Source organism: Oncorhynchus mykiss, chromosome 25, assembly GCF_013265735.2.
Source record: "Oncorhynchus mykiss isolate Arlee chromosome 25, USDA_OmykA_1.1, whole genome shotgun sequence".
Lineage (NCBI taxonomy): Eukaryota > Metazoa > Chordata > Actinopteri > Salmoniformes > Salmonidae > Oncorhynchus > Oncorhynchus mykiss.
This window is the reverse complement of record NC_048589.1, coordinates 7,966,283-7,982,562: the sequence shown is the minus strand read 5'-3', so window position 1 is coordinate 7,982,562 and position 16,280 is coordinate 7,966,283. Positions and strand designations below refer to the sequence as shown.

General features: G+C 43.8%; 1 protein-coding gene and 1 long non-coding RNA gene across 6 annotated transcripts in view; one reads left to right on the top strand and one right to left on the bottom strand.

The window, feature by feature from the left end:
• The window catches only part of LOC110505294 (nuclear receptor coactivator 7), a 25,561-nt gene extending 9,281 nt beyond the window's left edge, over nt 1–16,280 (top strand). For 4 of the 5 annotated variants that reach the window (XM_036962943.1, XM_036962942.1, XM_036962941.1 and 1 more), the window contains 13 exons: nt 496–575; nt 5,283–5,393; nt 7,531–7,710; nt 8,139–8,270; nt 8,394–8,578; nt 8,932–9,329; nt 9,548–9,704; nt 9,947–10,115; nt 10,367–10,483; nt 11,517–11,669; nt 12,015–12,110; nt 12,766–12,839; nt 13,014–16,280. In XM_036962943.1, coding sequence (XP_036818838.1) covers nt 496–575; nt 5,283–5,393; nt 7,531–7,710; nt 8,139–8,270; nt 8,394–8,578; nt 8,932–9,329; nt 9,548–9,704; nt 9,947–10,115; nt 10,367–10,483; nt 11,517–11,669; nt 12,015–12,110; nt 12,766–12,839; nt 13,014–13,149 — 1,988 coding nt within the window. In that variant the 3' untranslated portion in view covers nt 13,150–16,280. The remainder of the gene's footprint in view (nt 1–495; nt 576–5,282; nt 5,394–7,530; nt 7,711–8,138; nt 8,271–8,393; nt 8,579–8,931; nt 9,330–9,547; nt 9,705–9,946; nt 10,116–10,366; nt 10,484–11,516; nt 11,670–12,014; nt 12,111–12,765; nt 12,840–13,013) is intronic. The other variant, XM_036962944.1, reaches the window with a different exon arrangement.
• LOC110505293 overlaps nt 936–16,280 on the bottom strand; it is a 34,173-nt gene continuing 18,828 nt past the window's right edge. The window contains exon 6 of the long non-coding RNA XR_005039578.1: nt 936–992. This is a non-coding gene — a long non-coding RNA (uncharacterized LOC110505293). The remainder of the gene's footprint in view (nt 993–16,280) is intronic.

Below are 16,280 nucleotides of genomic sequence, written 5' to 3'. Positions count from 1 at the left end.
GCTCCAACACAACAAAATGTAGAGTAAGTCAAGGGGTATGACTACTTTCTGAAAGCACTGTACACAGAACCACAGATCTGCCCCTGTTAATGTTGACATTTTTATAGAAGGACTTATTGGATCAACATGATCACTCCTCCCGCGAGCTTTCAATTTGATCTAGTTTGCTGACACATGCCATTGAGCCAGAGATCTGACATTTCTATGTCGGTGTGTCAAGGCCAACAGTGCTGCCTTGTTGCACACCTGAGGCTCTCAAAGAGAAACCTCAGTACCTTAATTAACCTCTGAAATGTATGTAATTTCTTGCATGTACCCCAGGAGAGATACACAAAGGAGCCCACACACATGGCCAGAGAGAGTGGGGGGTTGTTTTGCATGAATTAAACTATATACAGTACCACAAACAAGTTGTAAGTCAGCAGCAGAAAGCTGAGTACTGGTGGAAAGAGTTATCGCTTCTCAACATCATGTTTTTACATCTTGCCTTCATAGAGCCTAGATGGGGAACGGAGGGAACCATGGCTAAGTCCATGGGCAGAGATCACCTGTCAGATGACAAGGTAGACACTATGGTGAGTCACAATCTTATGTCAAATCAAATCAAATGTATTTATATAGCCCTTCGTACATCAGATGTTATCTCAAAGTGCTGTACAGAAACCCAGCCTAAAACCCCAAACAGCAAGCAATTCAGGTGTAGAAGCACGGTGGCTAGGAAAAACTACCTAGAAAGGCCAAAACCTAGGAAGAAACCTAGAGAGGAACCAGGCTATGTGGGGTGGCCAGTCCTCTTCTGGCTGTGCCGGGTGGAGATTATAACAGAACATGGCCAAGATGTTCAAATGTTCATAAATGACCAGCATGGTCGAATAATAATAATAATAAGGCAGAACAGTTGAAACTGGAGCAGCAGCACGGTCAGGTGGACTGGGGACAGCAAGGAGTCATCATGTCAGGTAGTCCTGGGGCATGGTCCTAGGGCTCAGGTCCTCCGAGAGAGAGAAAGAAAGAGAGAAGGAGAGAATTAGAGAAGGCACACTTAGATTCACACAGGACACCGAATAGGACAGGAGAAGTACTCCAGATATAACAAACTGACCCTAGCCCCCCGACATATAAACTACTGCAGCATAAATACTGGAGGCTGAGACAGGAGGGGTCAGGAGACACTGTGGCCCCATCCGAGGACACCCCCGGACAGGGCCAAACAGGAAGGATATAACCCCACCCACTTTGCCAAAGCACAGCCCCCACACCACTAGAGGGATATCTTCAACCACCAACTTACCATCCTGAGACAAGGCTGAGTATAGCCCACAAAAGACCTCAGCCACGGCACAACCCAAGGGCAGGGGGGGGCGCCAACCCAAGACAGGATGACCACATCAGTGAATCAACCCACTCAGGTGACGCACCCCCTCCAGGGACGGCATGAGAGAGCCCCAGTAAAGCTAGTGACTCAGCCCCTGTAATAGGGTTAGAGACAGAGAATCCCAGTGGAAAGAGGGGAACCGGCCAGGCAGAGACAGCAAGGGGGGTGCGTTGCTCCAGAGCCTTTCTGTTCACCTTCACACTCCTGGGCCAGACTACACTCAATCATATGACCCACTGAAGAGATGAGTCTTCAGTAAAGACTTAAAGGTTGAGACCGAGTTTGCGTCTCTGACATGGGTAGGCAGACCGTTCCAGAAAAATGGAGCTCTTTAGGAGAAAGCCCTGCCTCCAGCTGTTTGCTTAGAACTTCTAGGGACAATTAAGAGGCCTGCGTCTTGTGACCGTAGTGTACGTGTAGGTATGTACGGCAGGACCAAATCAGAGAGATAAGTAGGAGCAAGCCCATGTAATGCTTTGTAGGTTAGCAGTAAAACCTTGAAATCAGCCCTTGCTTTGACAGGAAGCCAGTGTAGAGAGGCTAGCACTGGAGTAATATGATCACATTTTTTGGTTCTAGTCAGGATTCTAGCAGCCGTATTTAGCACTAACTGAAGTTTATTTAGTGCTTTATCCGGGTAGCCGGAAAGTAGAGCATTGCAGTAGTCTAACCTAGAAGTGACAAAAGCATGGATTAACTTTTCTGCATTTTTGGACAGAAAGTTTCTGATTTTTGCAATGTTACATAGATGGAAAAAAGCTGTCCTTGAAACAGTCTTGATATGTTCTTCAAAAGAGAGATCAGGGTCCAGAGTAACGCCGAGGTCCTTCACAGTTTTATTTGAGACGACTGTACAACCATTAAGATTAATTGTCAGATTCAACAGAAGATCTCTTTGTTTCTTGGGACCTAGAACAAGCATCTCTGTTTTGTCCGAGTTTAAAAGTAGAAAGTTTGCAGCCATCCACTTCCTTATGTCTGAAACACATGCTTCTAGCAAGGGCAATTTTGGGGCTTCACCATGTTTCATTGAAATGTACAGCTGTGTGTCATCCGCATAGCAGTGAAAGTTAACATTATGTTTTCGAATAACATCCCCAAGAGGTAAAATATATATATATATATAGTGAAAACAATAGTGGTCCTAAAACGGAACCTTGAGGAACACCGAAATGTACATGTATGTAGACCTAATCCTATGCCAATGATATTAAGACCTGCTGCACCCTCACATTTGATAACCAATACAGTGCATAATATATGGTATAGATAGATTCGGATAATGAGGGTTCAAAGGTCAGACCAGCTGTATTTCAGTGAAACAGTGGTCACAGATCAGTCACAGATCTTCCTTATGTCAATGGGTATGCACAGGTATATTCTGAGGCTCTACAACAGTTATAATGGAAGGACTTTGTATTGCAAGATATGTGTTGAAAATAAATGTTCGTAATTATATCACGTACAGATGAAAAAGCTTCTATTACTGCAGCTTTTGAACGTTATCAGATTTCGTAAAGGGGAAATTGATACAGTTGGAAGTTTACATACACTTGGGTTGGAGTCTTTAAAACTCGTTTTTCAACCACTCCACACATTTCATGTTAACTAACTATAGTTTTGGCAAGTCGGTTAGGACATCTACTTTGTGCATGACACAAGTAATTTTTCCAACAATTGTTTACAGAAAGATTATTTCACTTATGATTCACTGTATCACAATTCCAGTGGGTCAGACGTTTACATACACTAAGTTGACTGTGCCTTTAAACAGCTTGGAAAATTACAGAAAATGATGTCATGGCTTTAGAAGCTTCTGATAGGCTAATTTAAATAATTTGAGTCAATTGGAGGTGTACCTGTGGATATATTTCAAGGCCTACCTTCAAACTCAGTGCTTCTTTGCTTGACATCATGGGAAAATCAAAATAAATCAGCCAAGACCTCAGGAAAAACAATGTAGACCTCCACACGTCTGGTTCATCCTTGGGAGCAATTTTCAAATACCTGAAGGTACCATGTTCATCTGTACAAACAATAGTACACAAGTATAAACACCATGGGACCACATAGCCGTCATACCGCTCAGGAAGGAGACACGTTCTGACTCCTAGAGATGAGCATACTTTGGTGCGAAAAGTGCAAATCAATCCCTGAACAACAGCAAAGGACCTTGTGAAGATGCTGGAGGAAACGCGTACAAAAGTATCTATATCCACAGTAAAACGAGTCCTATATCGACATAACCTGAAAGGCCGCTCAGCAAGGAAGAAGCTACTGCTTCAAAGCGGCCATAAAAAAGCCAGACTATGGTTTGGAACTGCACATGGGGACAAAGATCGTACTTTTTGGAGAAATGTCCTCTGGTCTGATGAAACAAAAATAGAACTGTTTGGCCATAATGACCATTGTTATGTTTGGAGGAAAAAGGGGGAGGCTTGCAAGCTGAAGAACACCATCATCCCAACTGTGAATCACTGGGGTGGCAGCATCATGTTGTGGGGGTTCTTTGCTGCAGGAGGGCCTGGTGCACTTCACAAAATAGATGGGATCATGAGGCAAGAAAATGATGTGCGTATATTGAAGCATCATCTCAAGACATCAGTCAGGAAGTTAAAGCTTAGTCACAAATGGGTCGTCCAAATGGACAACGACCCCAAGCATACTTCCAAAGTTGTGGCAAAATGGCTTAAGGACAACAAAGTCAAGGTATTGGAATGGCCATCACAAAGCCCTGACCTCAATCCTATAGAACATTTGCGGGCAGAACTGAAAAAGCATGTGAGCAAGGAGGCCTACAAACCTGACTCCGTTACACCAGCTCTGTCAGGAGGAATGGGCCACAATTCATCCAACTTATTGTGGGCAGCTTGTGGAAGGCCACCCAAAACATTTGACTGAAGTTAAACATTTTAAAGGCAATGTTACCAAATACTAATTGAGTGCATGTAAACTTCTGACCCAGTGGGAATGTGATGAAAGAAATAAACACTGAAATAAATCACTCTCTACTATTATTCTGACATTTCACGTTCTTAAAATAAAGTGGTGATCCTAACTGACCTAAGACAGGGAATTTCTACCAGGATTAAATGTCAGGAATTGTGAAAAACTGAGTTTAAATGTATTTGGCTAAGGTGTATGTAAACTTCCGACTTCAACTGTATGTGGAACTACTGTAAATCTTACTGTAGCCTAAACAACTTAATCAAGGCAAAAACATGTATTCAATAACTTTTTTTTTTTTTCGGTCTAGAAAATCCCTTTGCAATGCCTTTCTGTTTAGAAAATATACATTGAAAAGATCTACAGCATATCAAGATGCTTTCAAGGACCAATATTGCTTTGAGTCTGGTGTAGGGGGATAGGGGTGACGTGTTTGTTTGTATATTGATTTCTGCAACACATTCTGAGTTCTCCATATGTCTATTTTACACTCTTTGTATTCTTTGCAGTTAATACTTGGTCATAAACTTCTGTGTTATGAAAATATCAATGAGTTCCATGTATGAAGTTGATTCACTAAACCAGTATTCAAATAATGCCGAACTGGTGGCCTGTATCACTGTCTTGTTTAAAAATGTTTTACACACACAAAAAGCATACAAGCAATTAGGCATGTTCCTACACACTCTCTCATACCCACACACACATACAGTAGCGGAGTGTGAATAATGCCCGCAGACATGGAGTCTCAAGGGTCGGGAACGTAATTTAGGTCAATGGACCATCTATCAATAGCTAAATCCTGTGTTGTGTAGGAGCGGATGGTGGGTTCACATGATATTGGGCTTGTCAGAGGACTGTGGAGCCTCAAATGAAGGGAACAGATTTGCATTTATTTGGTCTGATTTCTTAAAATATTGGAGTACTACCTAAAATGGATTTCTGCACTGCGTACACACAGGCTCACCATGAAGACACGGTGTTCAGTGTCACCTCCAAGTGCAGTAGCCTGGCAGATCAGACTAAGCTGAACAGGCAGCTCTCCATCTCTTCCTCCCTCATCTCCCGGCAGGTAAGAGTCACCATGGTTCCCACCCTTTATCAGATCCTACATCCTGTACACATACATACAGTATTTTCCAGAGCCTAAATTGACACATTATACTGTATATATATGACATGTTCTGTAACTTCTCCTCACTCAACATGTGACTCCTTGAAATATCACAGGGGGGAAAAGCATTAATTACAGGCCTATGGGTACGATCAACCTCATCATTTGAGCAGACACTGACAAGATGTACATTATCTTTTTATATCTGCATATGTTTTTCCCAGTATGAAGTTTCAGGGTAGTGACATAATACAATACATGACCAAAAGTATGTGAACACTTGCTCGTCGACCATCTCATTCCAAAATCATGGGCATTAATATGTAGTTGTTCCCCCCTTTGCTGCTATAACAGTCTCCACTCTCCTGGGAAGGCTTTCCACTAGATGTTGGAACATTGCTGCGGGGACTTGCTTCCATTCAGCCACGAGCAGTAGTGAGGTCGGGCACTGATGGGCGAGTTAGGCCTGGCTCGCAGTCAGCATTCCAATTTATCCCAAAGGTGTTCGTTGGGATTGAGGTCAGGGCTCTGTTAAGTTCTTCCACACTGATCTCAACAAAGCATTTCTGTATGGACCTCGCTTTGTGCATGGGGGCATTGTCATGCTGAAACAGGAAAGGGCCTTCCCCAAACTGTTGCGACAAAGTTAGAAACACAGAATATTCTAGAATGTCATTGTATGCTCTAGCATTAAGATTTCTCTTCACTGGGACTAAGGGGCCTAGCCCGAACTATGAAAAACATCCCTTCTCCACCAATCTTTACAGTTGGCACTATGCATTTGGGTAGGTAGCATCCTCCTGTGATCCGGTAAACCCAGATTTGTCTGTCGGACTGCCAGATATTGAAGCGTGATTCATCACTCTAGAGAACGCGTTTCCACTGCTCCAGAGTCCAATGGCGTCGAGCTTTACACCACTCCAGCTGACGCTTGGCTTTGCGCATATTGATCTGAGGCTTGTGTGCAGCTCCACCATTTCAGGAAGCTCCGGATGAACAGTTCTTGTGCTGACGTTGCTTCCAGAGACAGTTTGGAACATAGTGAAGGTTGCAACTGATTTGTATGATCTTCAGTGGTCCCGTTCTGTGATTTGTGTGGCCTACCACTTCGCGGCTGAGCCGTTGTTGCTCCTAGACATTTCCACTTCACAATAACAGCACAGGTACTTGTGGGAAAGGTGGCATCCTATGACGGTGCCACGTTGAAAGTCACTGAGCTCTCCAGTAAGGCCATTCTACTGCCAAGGTTTGTCTATGGCGATTTCATGACTGTGCTCAATTTTCTACACCTGTCAGCAAATTGTGGCTGAAATAGCCGAATCCACTCATTTGAAGCGGTGTCCACATACTTTTGTGTGTGTGTATAATGTTTTACTTGTACCTTCCACTGATTTGACATGCAAAGTGAGGGAAAGACTATGTAGCCTTCACCACATAGCCTTCAGAGAAGCTACAGGTAACTGGCAAAATAAAACGCCAACATGAAATGTCTTAATAGGGCATTGGGCAACCATGAACTGCCAGAACAGCTTCAATGCACCTTTGAATATATTCTACAATTGTCTAACTATTGGAGGGATGTAACACAATTTTTCCACAAGACATTCCATAATTTGGTGTTTAGTTAATGGTGGTGGAAAATGCTGTCTCAGGTGCCGCTCAAATCTTCCATAAGTGTTCAGTTGGGTTGTCTGGTGACTGACACTCTCCCCCTATGCTCCTTTGAGACCACTCTTTCAAAGTCACAGATCTCCTCTAGTCATGTTAGCCAAAATAATGGGCAACTCTGCATTTTTATACATGACCCTAAGCATGATTATGTGAATTGCTTAACTCTGGGACCGCACCTGCTTTCAATATACTTTGTATCCCTCATTTACTTGTTTCCTTAATTTTGGCAGTTACCTGTATTTGCATGGTTACCAAATCAAGCATCCACCCCTCCACTCCAGTAGGCTACAGATAAGACGACAGTAAAGCAGATTTAAAGTTCACAGTACAATGGAAAGAGGAAGTGGGAGGTCTTAGGCTCGGCAGTTATATTTACAGCAGTGCACGACTGTGTTGTGATGTTACCCTGTGCTTTCATTTGAAGAATCTCCGCGTTCCCAAGAGTAAAGGCTCTGGCCAATGCTCATCTCCCGCAGTGATGCACCTTGACCCCAACCTCAGGCTGGAGCCAGAGTTGGACACTAACCCAGGGCTTGGGCTTTTTCCGGCCCCATCTGCCAGCCCTCACTCCCCGTCACCAGATGCAGAGTATGACAAACTACTGGTAAGGATAATGTGAATGACTTTATTCCACAAATCATACAGAAGAGGAATTACATTTGACAATGTTTTAAAATGATTTAACCATGATGATCTGGCTCCTATCAGGCCTTTAATGGAGTGTGTTCTTGCTTTTCCGATGGTAGAATTGAATGTTCTTGTCAGGAGAGGCTAACAGTTTTTAAATTAGGCTGAAATTGTTCAATAGAACAAGAGCCAATGCAGGACTGGAAAAACTTGGCTAACTGGCTAATGGCAATGATTGATTTCTGTGAGAACGGTTCTTTTAAAACCAGCTAAGTCAGCTCTGTGTATATAAAGCACTGTCTAACGAGTGGCTAATGCCTGCTTTAGACACTAAGTCAAGCGGAGAAGTGCATATTACTGAGCTACGGTTGTGTTTTTGCTCCGTGCTTGTTTTGATTCTCCCAGGATGTGGAGGCGGTGCCAATGCCTGACGGACAGCTCTGCCTACTGGCCCTCCCACCCGAGTGCTCCCAAAGGGAAGGGCAAGCCGCCATGCCATATCTCAAATTGTTCTGCCGCTACATCACTGACCGCAAGGTGGGTGGAGACTAGCGCCATTCTCACTCAACTCTCACGTACCTCGCTCTCGCAATTCTTGCTCATCCCTCTCACCACCCGCTTACCTTTCTCACCTCTCTCTCTCTCTCTCTCTCTCACCAGGGTGTGGTTTCTGGTATCTTGCTAGTGACATCCAATAAGATCTTCTTTGACCCGTGTAAGACCCACCCATTGGTGATGGAGCACGGCTGTGAGGAGTACCTGCTGTCCTGCTCAGTGGACAGCCTGGACTCTGCCTCGTTCTACTCGGACATTTCCCACGTGCACTTCAACACCTCCACATACAGGTCAGCATTAAATGACTATGTACATGATTGAGATACACATATTTGGTGCAGCTCTTCACATATCAACATACTGTGTCTTCACATTGCCTGGAAAGGCCTTTTAACCGAGGAGGTCACTAAAATAATCCTATATGCTGGGCAGACCTGTCAAATCTGTAGATCGCAAATACGCACTATGACTGGATCACTGTGGGTGTGTATTCTAATATTCTGTATGTTCTCTGATATCTAGCAGTGCAAATGGAGTATAGCCAATGATATTGGTCCATGGATTTCTATGGTATCGAGGAGTGCTTGCTGGGTCACATTGCAGAACATGCAACATACATGGGTGGTTGTTTTTCTGTTACTAGGTGGAAAGGAACTAAAAAGACCCAGAAAACTCTCTCCAAAACTGACAAGACGCTCCAGCAGGGTGGGAGGCGAAGCAGCCGTAGCCCACAGCACAAGAGGGAGACTGTCCCAGTGCTGGTCTCTGCTGCTACGTCGGAGCTGAGGTCTGCCCTGGCTCTCAGCCTGGTCCAAGGGTTCGCTGAGGAGGAGAGTAGCAGTGACATGACTCAGGCAGAGAAGCAGCTGGAGGGGAAGGGAAGCCCACTGGAAGAGCTGGTTGTGCAGTCATCCGGGGCTGAGCTGAGCAGCTTTTGTTGTGGAGGACAAGTGGCAGCAGGGACGAGAAATCGAGTGAGAATGGAGCAGGTGGACAGAGAGGGGACGGAGAAGGAGCAGTCTGTGAGGAATCAGACGTCAGGTAATGAAAGGAATCAAGTCAATAGTTTTATGTCATTGTTTTATCCCAAGCAGCAGTTGAAGTCTGCTTGATAAGTTTGTAGGAAGATGGTATCATAAATGGTTCCCACTCATTTCCTTTGTTTTGCTACACCCTCACTTTCTCTCTCCTCTTCCCTTTTCTCTCTCTCTCGCTCTTTCCCCCCCCCCCCCCCTCCCCCTACTTCTCTCCTTCTCCAGGCCTCTCTAGACCTTCAGGGACTTTTGGGTGTCTCATGTTTGTCAGGCTGCGGCTCCAGGGGTCCGCTGGGAAGAAGGGTGTGGCTGCAGGCTTGCAGCTGGGGACAACAAAAACCTTACCCCGGAGGGATGCCTGGTTCGCCTTTTCCCAGGAGAGGTAACAGTCTGAAGCCACAGAAAGACTGTTTTAGTTTAGCATTAACACTCTACTTACATTCTGTGAACATTAGCACCTCGCACTGACACTGTCTAACATTTACATAATGTTTACTTGTCTTGTTCAGCAATTTCATTGGCCTCCCCTGCTGAGGAATATAGAGAATTTTACAATTCTCACTAGAAGTAAGTCAAAGGTCTTTAACACTAAATATTTTTGCTCTCATGTCTTGTTGTCTGTAGCTCAGACGAGCTCTACGCCTATCTGAGCCACTGGAGGCCTGACCTATGCGTACTGGAGGGAGGGTCGGAGGAGGGGGAGGGCGACAAAGACGAGTTTGTACTGGTTGACAACGAGGAGGAGGAGGAAGAAGTGTCCAAGAACCACGGACGGACTGGGGAGGACTGGGAGGTAAGTCTGTATATTAAAGTCATCGAGGAAAGTCTTAAAGTCTGTAGTGGCTGAACACAAAAATGGCTATTTCCATTAACTTTGACTAGAGCGTCAGTGGTGACGATGCATCTTTTGCACATCTTGCCCTGGGGAAGTTTGAGCAGTGTTTTAGGTGGAGTGGGGTCCGGAGTTGTTGTTTGAGTGCGACGTGTGTCAAATTTGAGTGCGAGATTAATGGGCTTATAACTAGGTTGTCTCTTGTCTTGCAGATGGTGTCAGTGGAGGATGGTGGCGGGAGACTACCTCTGGTCATGGACAAAGATCCAGAGGGACTGTGTGAGATCGTGGAGCAGAGTCGCATCTTGGACGCAACGCTTGTCAGAGAGGTAAGCACCCAACCATAGACATGCATGTCGGAGCTTCACAAAACTCTGTCTGATCTAATCGCACATGCACAAATTCACAATGGAAGATTATTCTCATCCATTATTGGATAAGGAAGAGATAATGACCTCCCCAAGGGGAAGGAAGAGATAATCCCCAAGGGGAAATTAAATTAAAGCTTCTCATGACATGTCACTGGTCAGCACCACACATATAGAAGAAATTGCACACATTCCTCTTCTTGCCTCTAGTTCCACAAATGCATTACAAGTTCAGCATTCCCAGACTGGTCTGGGGTTAAAGATCAATCCAGAGTCTGAGAGACAACGTGACTTTTCTGCCTCGGTCTCCCTCAAGCAGCATTGGCCTTCAGTCATACATACAGAGCCATTCATGACTGAACCTTTGTGCTGAGTAGAGTACTGAAAATACTCAACCCCTACTGTGGTCATGTCTCACAAAGGGGGTTATGTATAAGGTAGAATGCTGGTAGCGAACTCCTGTGTAGAGATTTAAGCAGAGCAGTGCTGTGAGCACTTTGAACCAATACATTAGCTATGGCATCTGCAGGTTGGATCTTCAAATGTCTCATGTCCAGGCTCATTCACTTGTTGGATAGATGATTAGCTCAACAGAGGAAAAGAGTAATACAATTGGATATCAATTATTACCGTTTTCTCCCTTTTTCTTTAGCTCAACAGAGGAGATTTTTGTTAATCTTAATCTTGTAATAAGGGTCTATTCTCCCATTTTTTAAAAATTCTTATTTAACTAGGCAAGTCAGTCAAGAACAAATTCTTATTTACAATGACGGCCTACACCGGCCAAACCCGGACGACGCTGGGCCAATTGTGCGCCGCCCTATGGGACTCCCAATCACGGCCGGTTGTGATGCAGCCTGGATTCAAACCAGGGTGTCTGTAGTGACGCCTCAAGCACTGAGATGCAGTGCCTTAGACTGCTGCGCCACTCGGAAGCCCACTTGTGCCCCTGCTCTCCAACCCTATCTCCTTCTCAATCCTTCCCTCTCTCCAGCTCTCAGCCGAGTTGCCTCCCAGGACAGTGGGCCACATGTGGCATCTGGCCTACAGCACTTCTCTTCATGGCTCCAGCCTCAAGTCCCTCTACCGGAAGCTGAACGGCAGCGACTCGCCTGTACTCATGGTCATCAAGGACTCGCTCAATCAGGTGACCTTTTTTATGTTCTCAGATTTTAAATGTAATATTCAAACTCTCCAATGTTCCACGCACCACCCTCAACATTTTTTATATCTATCCGCTTTAGAGATTCAACACAAACGCGTACCATAGAGCACTTGCTTTTCATGGCATTTGCACTATTGACTTCAGACACTCACAACTGCTCCAGAAACTATGGTGGGGTTGGTTTGAATAACATATGATTTGCCAGGAGTCACAAGAGTTCATTGGACTTATGGTCACCTATGAAGACTTCCATTGTATGAGCTCGGTCTTGTTTGGTTACCAGAGGGTTGTGTTTTTGTTAATGATAGGTATGTTTCTGTGCCCCAGGTGTTTGGGAGCTTTCTCTCTCACCCACTGAGGCCGAGCGAGACCTTCTATGGCACAGGAGAGACATTCCTCTTCATGCTGCATCCTCGATTCAAGGTCAGACAAGACACACACACTATGATGCATACACAACCATTGCCAAACAATTCTCTCTCACATTTTCTAATCCGAAATGTGTCTTAAGGTATTGCTGCAGGATTGTTTTGTCAACCTAAGTGAAGACAATACTGTTTGTTGCAAATCTTGCTGATGTAATATTGCAGGAGTTTCCACAGCAGCCAAATTACTATTCATGTCAAGGTCTCTACCAACGTCACATGATCAATTTAATGCATGACTGGATTATGAAAGGTCACGTTTTGCCTTTTTAAGCACAAACAACATTTAAGAAGTTAGGAACTCATTGCTATCAATCACATGAGGTCGGTGGCACCTTAATTGGGGAGGATGTGCTCGTGATAATGGCTGGAGAGGAATAGGGGGAATGGTACCAAGCACACAGTTTCCATGTTGATGCCATTCCATTAGCTCCGTTCCAGACATTATTATGAGCTGTCCTCCCCTCAGCAGCCTCCTGTGCTATAAATAGTGTACTGTATATGCAGAGCATTACAAAGGCCAAGTTCATTGATCTGCAATTCACCTGGTCTGCAATGCGGAAAGGGCTGTCGGAGAGGTAAAGCATTAATCAGATAGGACCCTAAGGTACTCTTGTGTTGGTGACGGACTCTGCCCTTGTCACCTGCCATAGTGTTTCAGATGGACAAGAGAGAACTCCTTCTTCATAAAGGGAGACCTGGACTCTTTTGCTATCGGAGGAGGAAGGTAGAGCCACTCCCAGCTATAGAAATGTGTTACATTATGGTTTTCTTGATGCTGTTTCTATTTCCGTGACACTTACTGTCCATTGCTTTGTGTTACAGTATGTGCCAATATGTTTAGGAGAACACATTACTTTACTCTAAAACAATGAACTGCATTTCTTTCTCTCTTCCGCAGTGGTCACTTTGGCCTGTGGCTGGATGAGACTCTGTACCTGGGCAGGAGTAGCCCCTGTTACACCTTCAACAACTGCTGCCTCTCAGAAAGAGACGACTTCCACGTCATAGAGCTGGAGGTGTGGACATTCTGGTGAAGGCCTGCCCTCTTCAACTTGCCTAGCAACACCCACTCATGATGTCTGGCTGTCCAATGACTGCTTTAAACAAGACTCTAGAACAATGAGTTGTACCTCACTATTTTGACTTAATTCTGTGGTTTTGGGCTACGAACTGAACTGTGATTATTCTGAACCCCATCTCTGAATGTGGACCAAACCACTAGGTGGAGGAGGGATGTTGGTGGTTTGGGGCTGAGGTTGTAGCCTCACTGCATTGGAAGTGCAGTCCCACCCCCCCCCCCCCCCCCCTACACACACACACACACACTCTTTTGCAGGTTGGTATGGTCCTCACGGTCATCTGACTCTGCCTTGTGGATACTGTAGTTCAGTGGTGGAATTCACATCTTCTAGCAATGGATCTCCATCTGAAGGCCTACCTGCATGTGTAAGCCTGCATTTCCACCCCAGCACAATTGGCACTTATTCTGGCACCATTTTTTTTAACACATCTTTTTGCTGCCTGTGAATCGCTAACCTGAAGGTGGCTGTCTCTTCTGTAAAATGGAGGAACTGAAATTCGAAGAACTAGGGGCTCACTATGCCCCTTTTTGCATATAGACCAAATTATATGAACTGGTGTACACATTTAGTCAAAGTGAACAAAAAAAGGACTTGGGGGAACATGGTCTAACCTAAATATCTTTAGAAATGTTTTATGTTAACCAATCAAACAATACATGAAAGTTGCTGTCACTGATCAGAAGTTAGATCTATGTTCCCACAATATAACAAGTAGACAAAATGTGAAAAATGGGGCTAAAATTATTATAACATGTCTTTATCTGATACTTTTTGAGAAACGTCGATTTCATCCAGTGGTCATTGCAAGCTTACGGACTGAAAATAACAATCAAGACTCAATCTATTTTTATTTTGTTTGCATAAATAGTCTAAGGTTATTTCAAGGGGATGACTACCTCTGCAATGCTAACATGTGCCTACATTGCAGTGCTTAAAAGGAAAGATTCAACCATTTTGAATGTTTTATCGTATTTGTGCATCTCTTCAAGCAGGCAAAAAAATACAGCCTGCTTGAACAGCGAATAGCTCAGATACACATGAAAGGACCCTAGGAATTGATAGAACAGTGATGCACATACGCTATAACATTCCAAATGGGTGAATCTTTCCTTTTTAGAGGATGGAGAAATAACATTTTAAGATATTACCTGTTTCAAGTGTCAATGTACACGTGGTAGAACCCGAAGAATATCACTAAGTCCATTTAATCTCGCTCTTACTAACTGTTGCTTGTGTTAGATAATCTTTGGTGTAGTCACACTTTAAATTCTGATCTCATGGGTAAGGTGTTTAACCTGTTGTTCCATAACGTGAGATCTACATCAACAATGTTTTTGCTTCATAGGAAAGCAATTACATTACAATTGTGCCAGCATCCAACTTTTTGTGTTTCCATGACAGCTGTTGGTGACATCGGGAACAGAGCATGGGTGTTGCCTGCAGAAGTTTTAGCAATGACATCAGGCCAGCCAACTTTGGACTTTCAGGCAGGCCCTCACAAACGGCTAAAACTCCAGAGGGAACGACTTGACCTGCTCTGCCACTCCAACAATGACTGACAAAGTATTACAGAAATCTATGGTTCTTTACATATTGCAAAACAGTGCTTATTAAGAAAACACAAATTAGTACAATGCATTATGGTGTGTCTGCTTGTTTTGGTGTGAAACCGTTTTAAGTGAGTAAAACAAATTTGAACTCACAACAATTAAATATGAATTGGTCAATAGTATCAAAGACCAAAGCGACGTTTTAAAAGCTGGCTACTTTTCTGACGGATGAGAAGTATGTCTACTTGAATGTCTAGCTATTGAGTTTAGTTATAGAAAAAACATGTCTTCAGAAGGGCTCAACTGGTATAGCTGCCACGGTCATTTGAAGAGGTTCTTGTAATACTGATCATGTTGGATGCTAATGAAACAACCTGAAAAGTTGCCAGCGCCGAAGGAATCGGATCCCTACACAGAAGTTAGACGTTTAGCGTTTCATTTGATCATTATCCTTCAGAGGAATTACCCTAATTTACAAACACAAAATTGACTGCTGTCAGCCTTTACTGTGCTAGGTATTCCTTAGCTTTCTCCAGCCCCTCTTTGAGAAAATTGCTGTAAGTCGCAGTGGAGGGGTCCTCGAACCCCCCCTCCCCCAGAGAAGCTAAATGTGGCGTCTTCCTGAGGCTTCATGGATGTCTCGTCCAGGAAGTAATTAGCATCGATGTGGTGGACCTAGAGTCATTAGGGGAAAAATTAATTCATTTTCACACAACCTTATTGGCTTTTTTTTTTTTTTACTTGGGTCTGGCACAGGATCCAATTACATTCCCTTAAAGTGATGGTTCAGTTTTATTTTGAAGTTTTGGCTTATTTTCGACTTCCCTAGGCTGTTGTCATTTCCTCCAAACCAGTTACATTTGTTAAGTATCCAAATCAAAGTTTATTGGTCGCACATAAAGATTTGCAGGCAGGGTTGGGTAGGTCACTTTCTAATTGTAAACCGTTAGTCAAATTTAATCTGATTCCTTTGTTACATTTAGATTAATTTCCCCTTGAGGCATTACACAAATTAATTACAAATTGAATGACATCTACTGCAGGATAAATCCATGTTAGTTTACATAGCTGGTCATAAATGGATGTTGCATTGCACTTTGGGTTGGTTTTGTAGGCTTCTTCTATCCCATTGCTTTCTACTACTGATAATACAATTTAGATTGTCTTTACATTAAAAACCAACGTCTGTCAGATTTCCAGTCATTCCAATTCAGTTAATACCCCTTGATCTTCAAGAATATGACTTGGAAATATGGAAGTATAGATTAGCCAAATTGTTACACCTGAGCATAACCCCAAAATGAAGGACTTATTAGCCAGCCCTACTCTTGTTGTTTATGATTTTGTTTTCATGGAGGACTGATTGGGCTCATTGCTTCGAGTTGAAAAATAAATGCTGCTCTCATGGAATGGAATGCTTTGAGCACTACCGAAAAATGTATACCATGTTCTGCATTTGCTATAGGCCTGTTGTTTACATTTTTGTTGGTGACACTTTGATATCTTGATCATTTGCAGCTGTTTTAAAGGGCG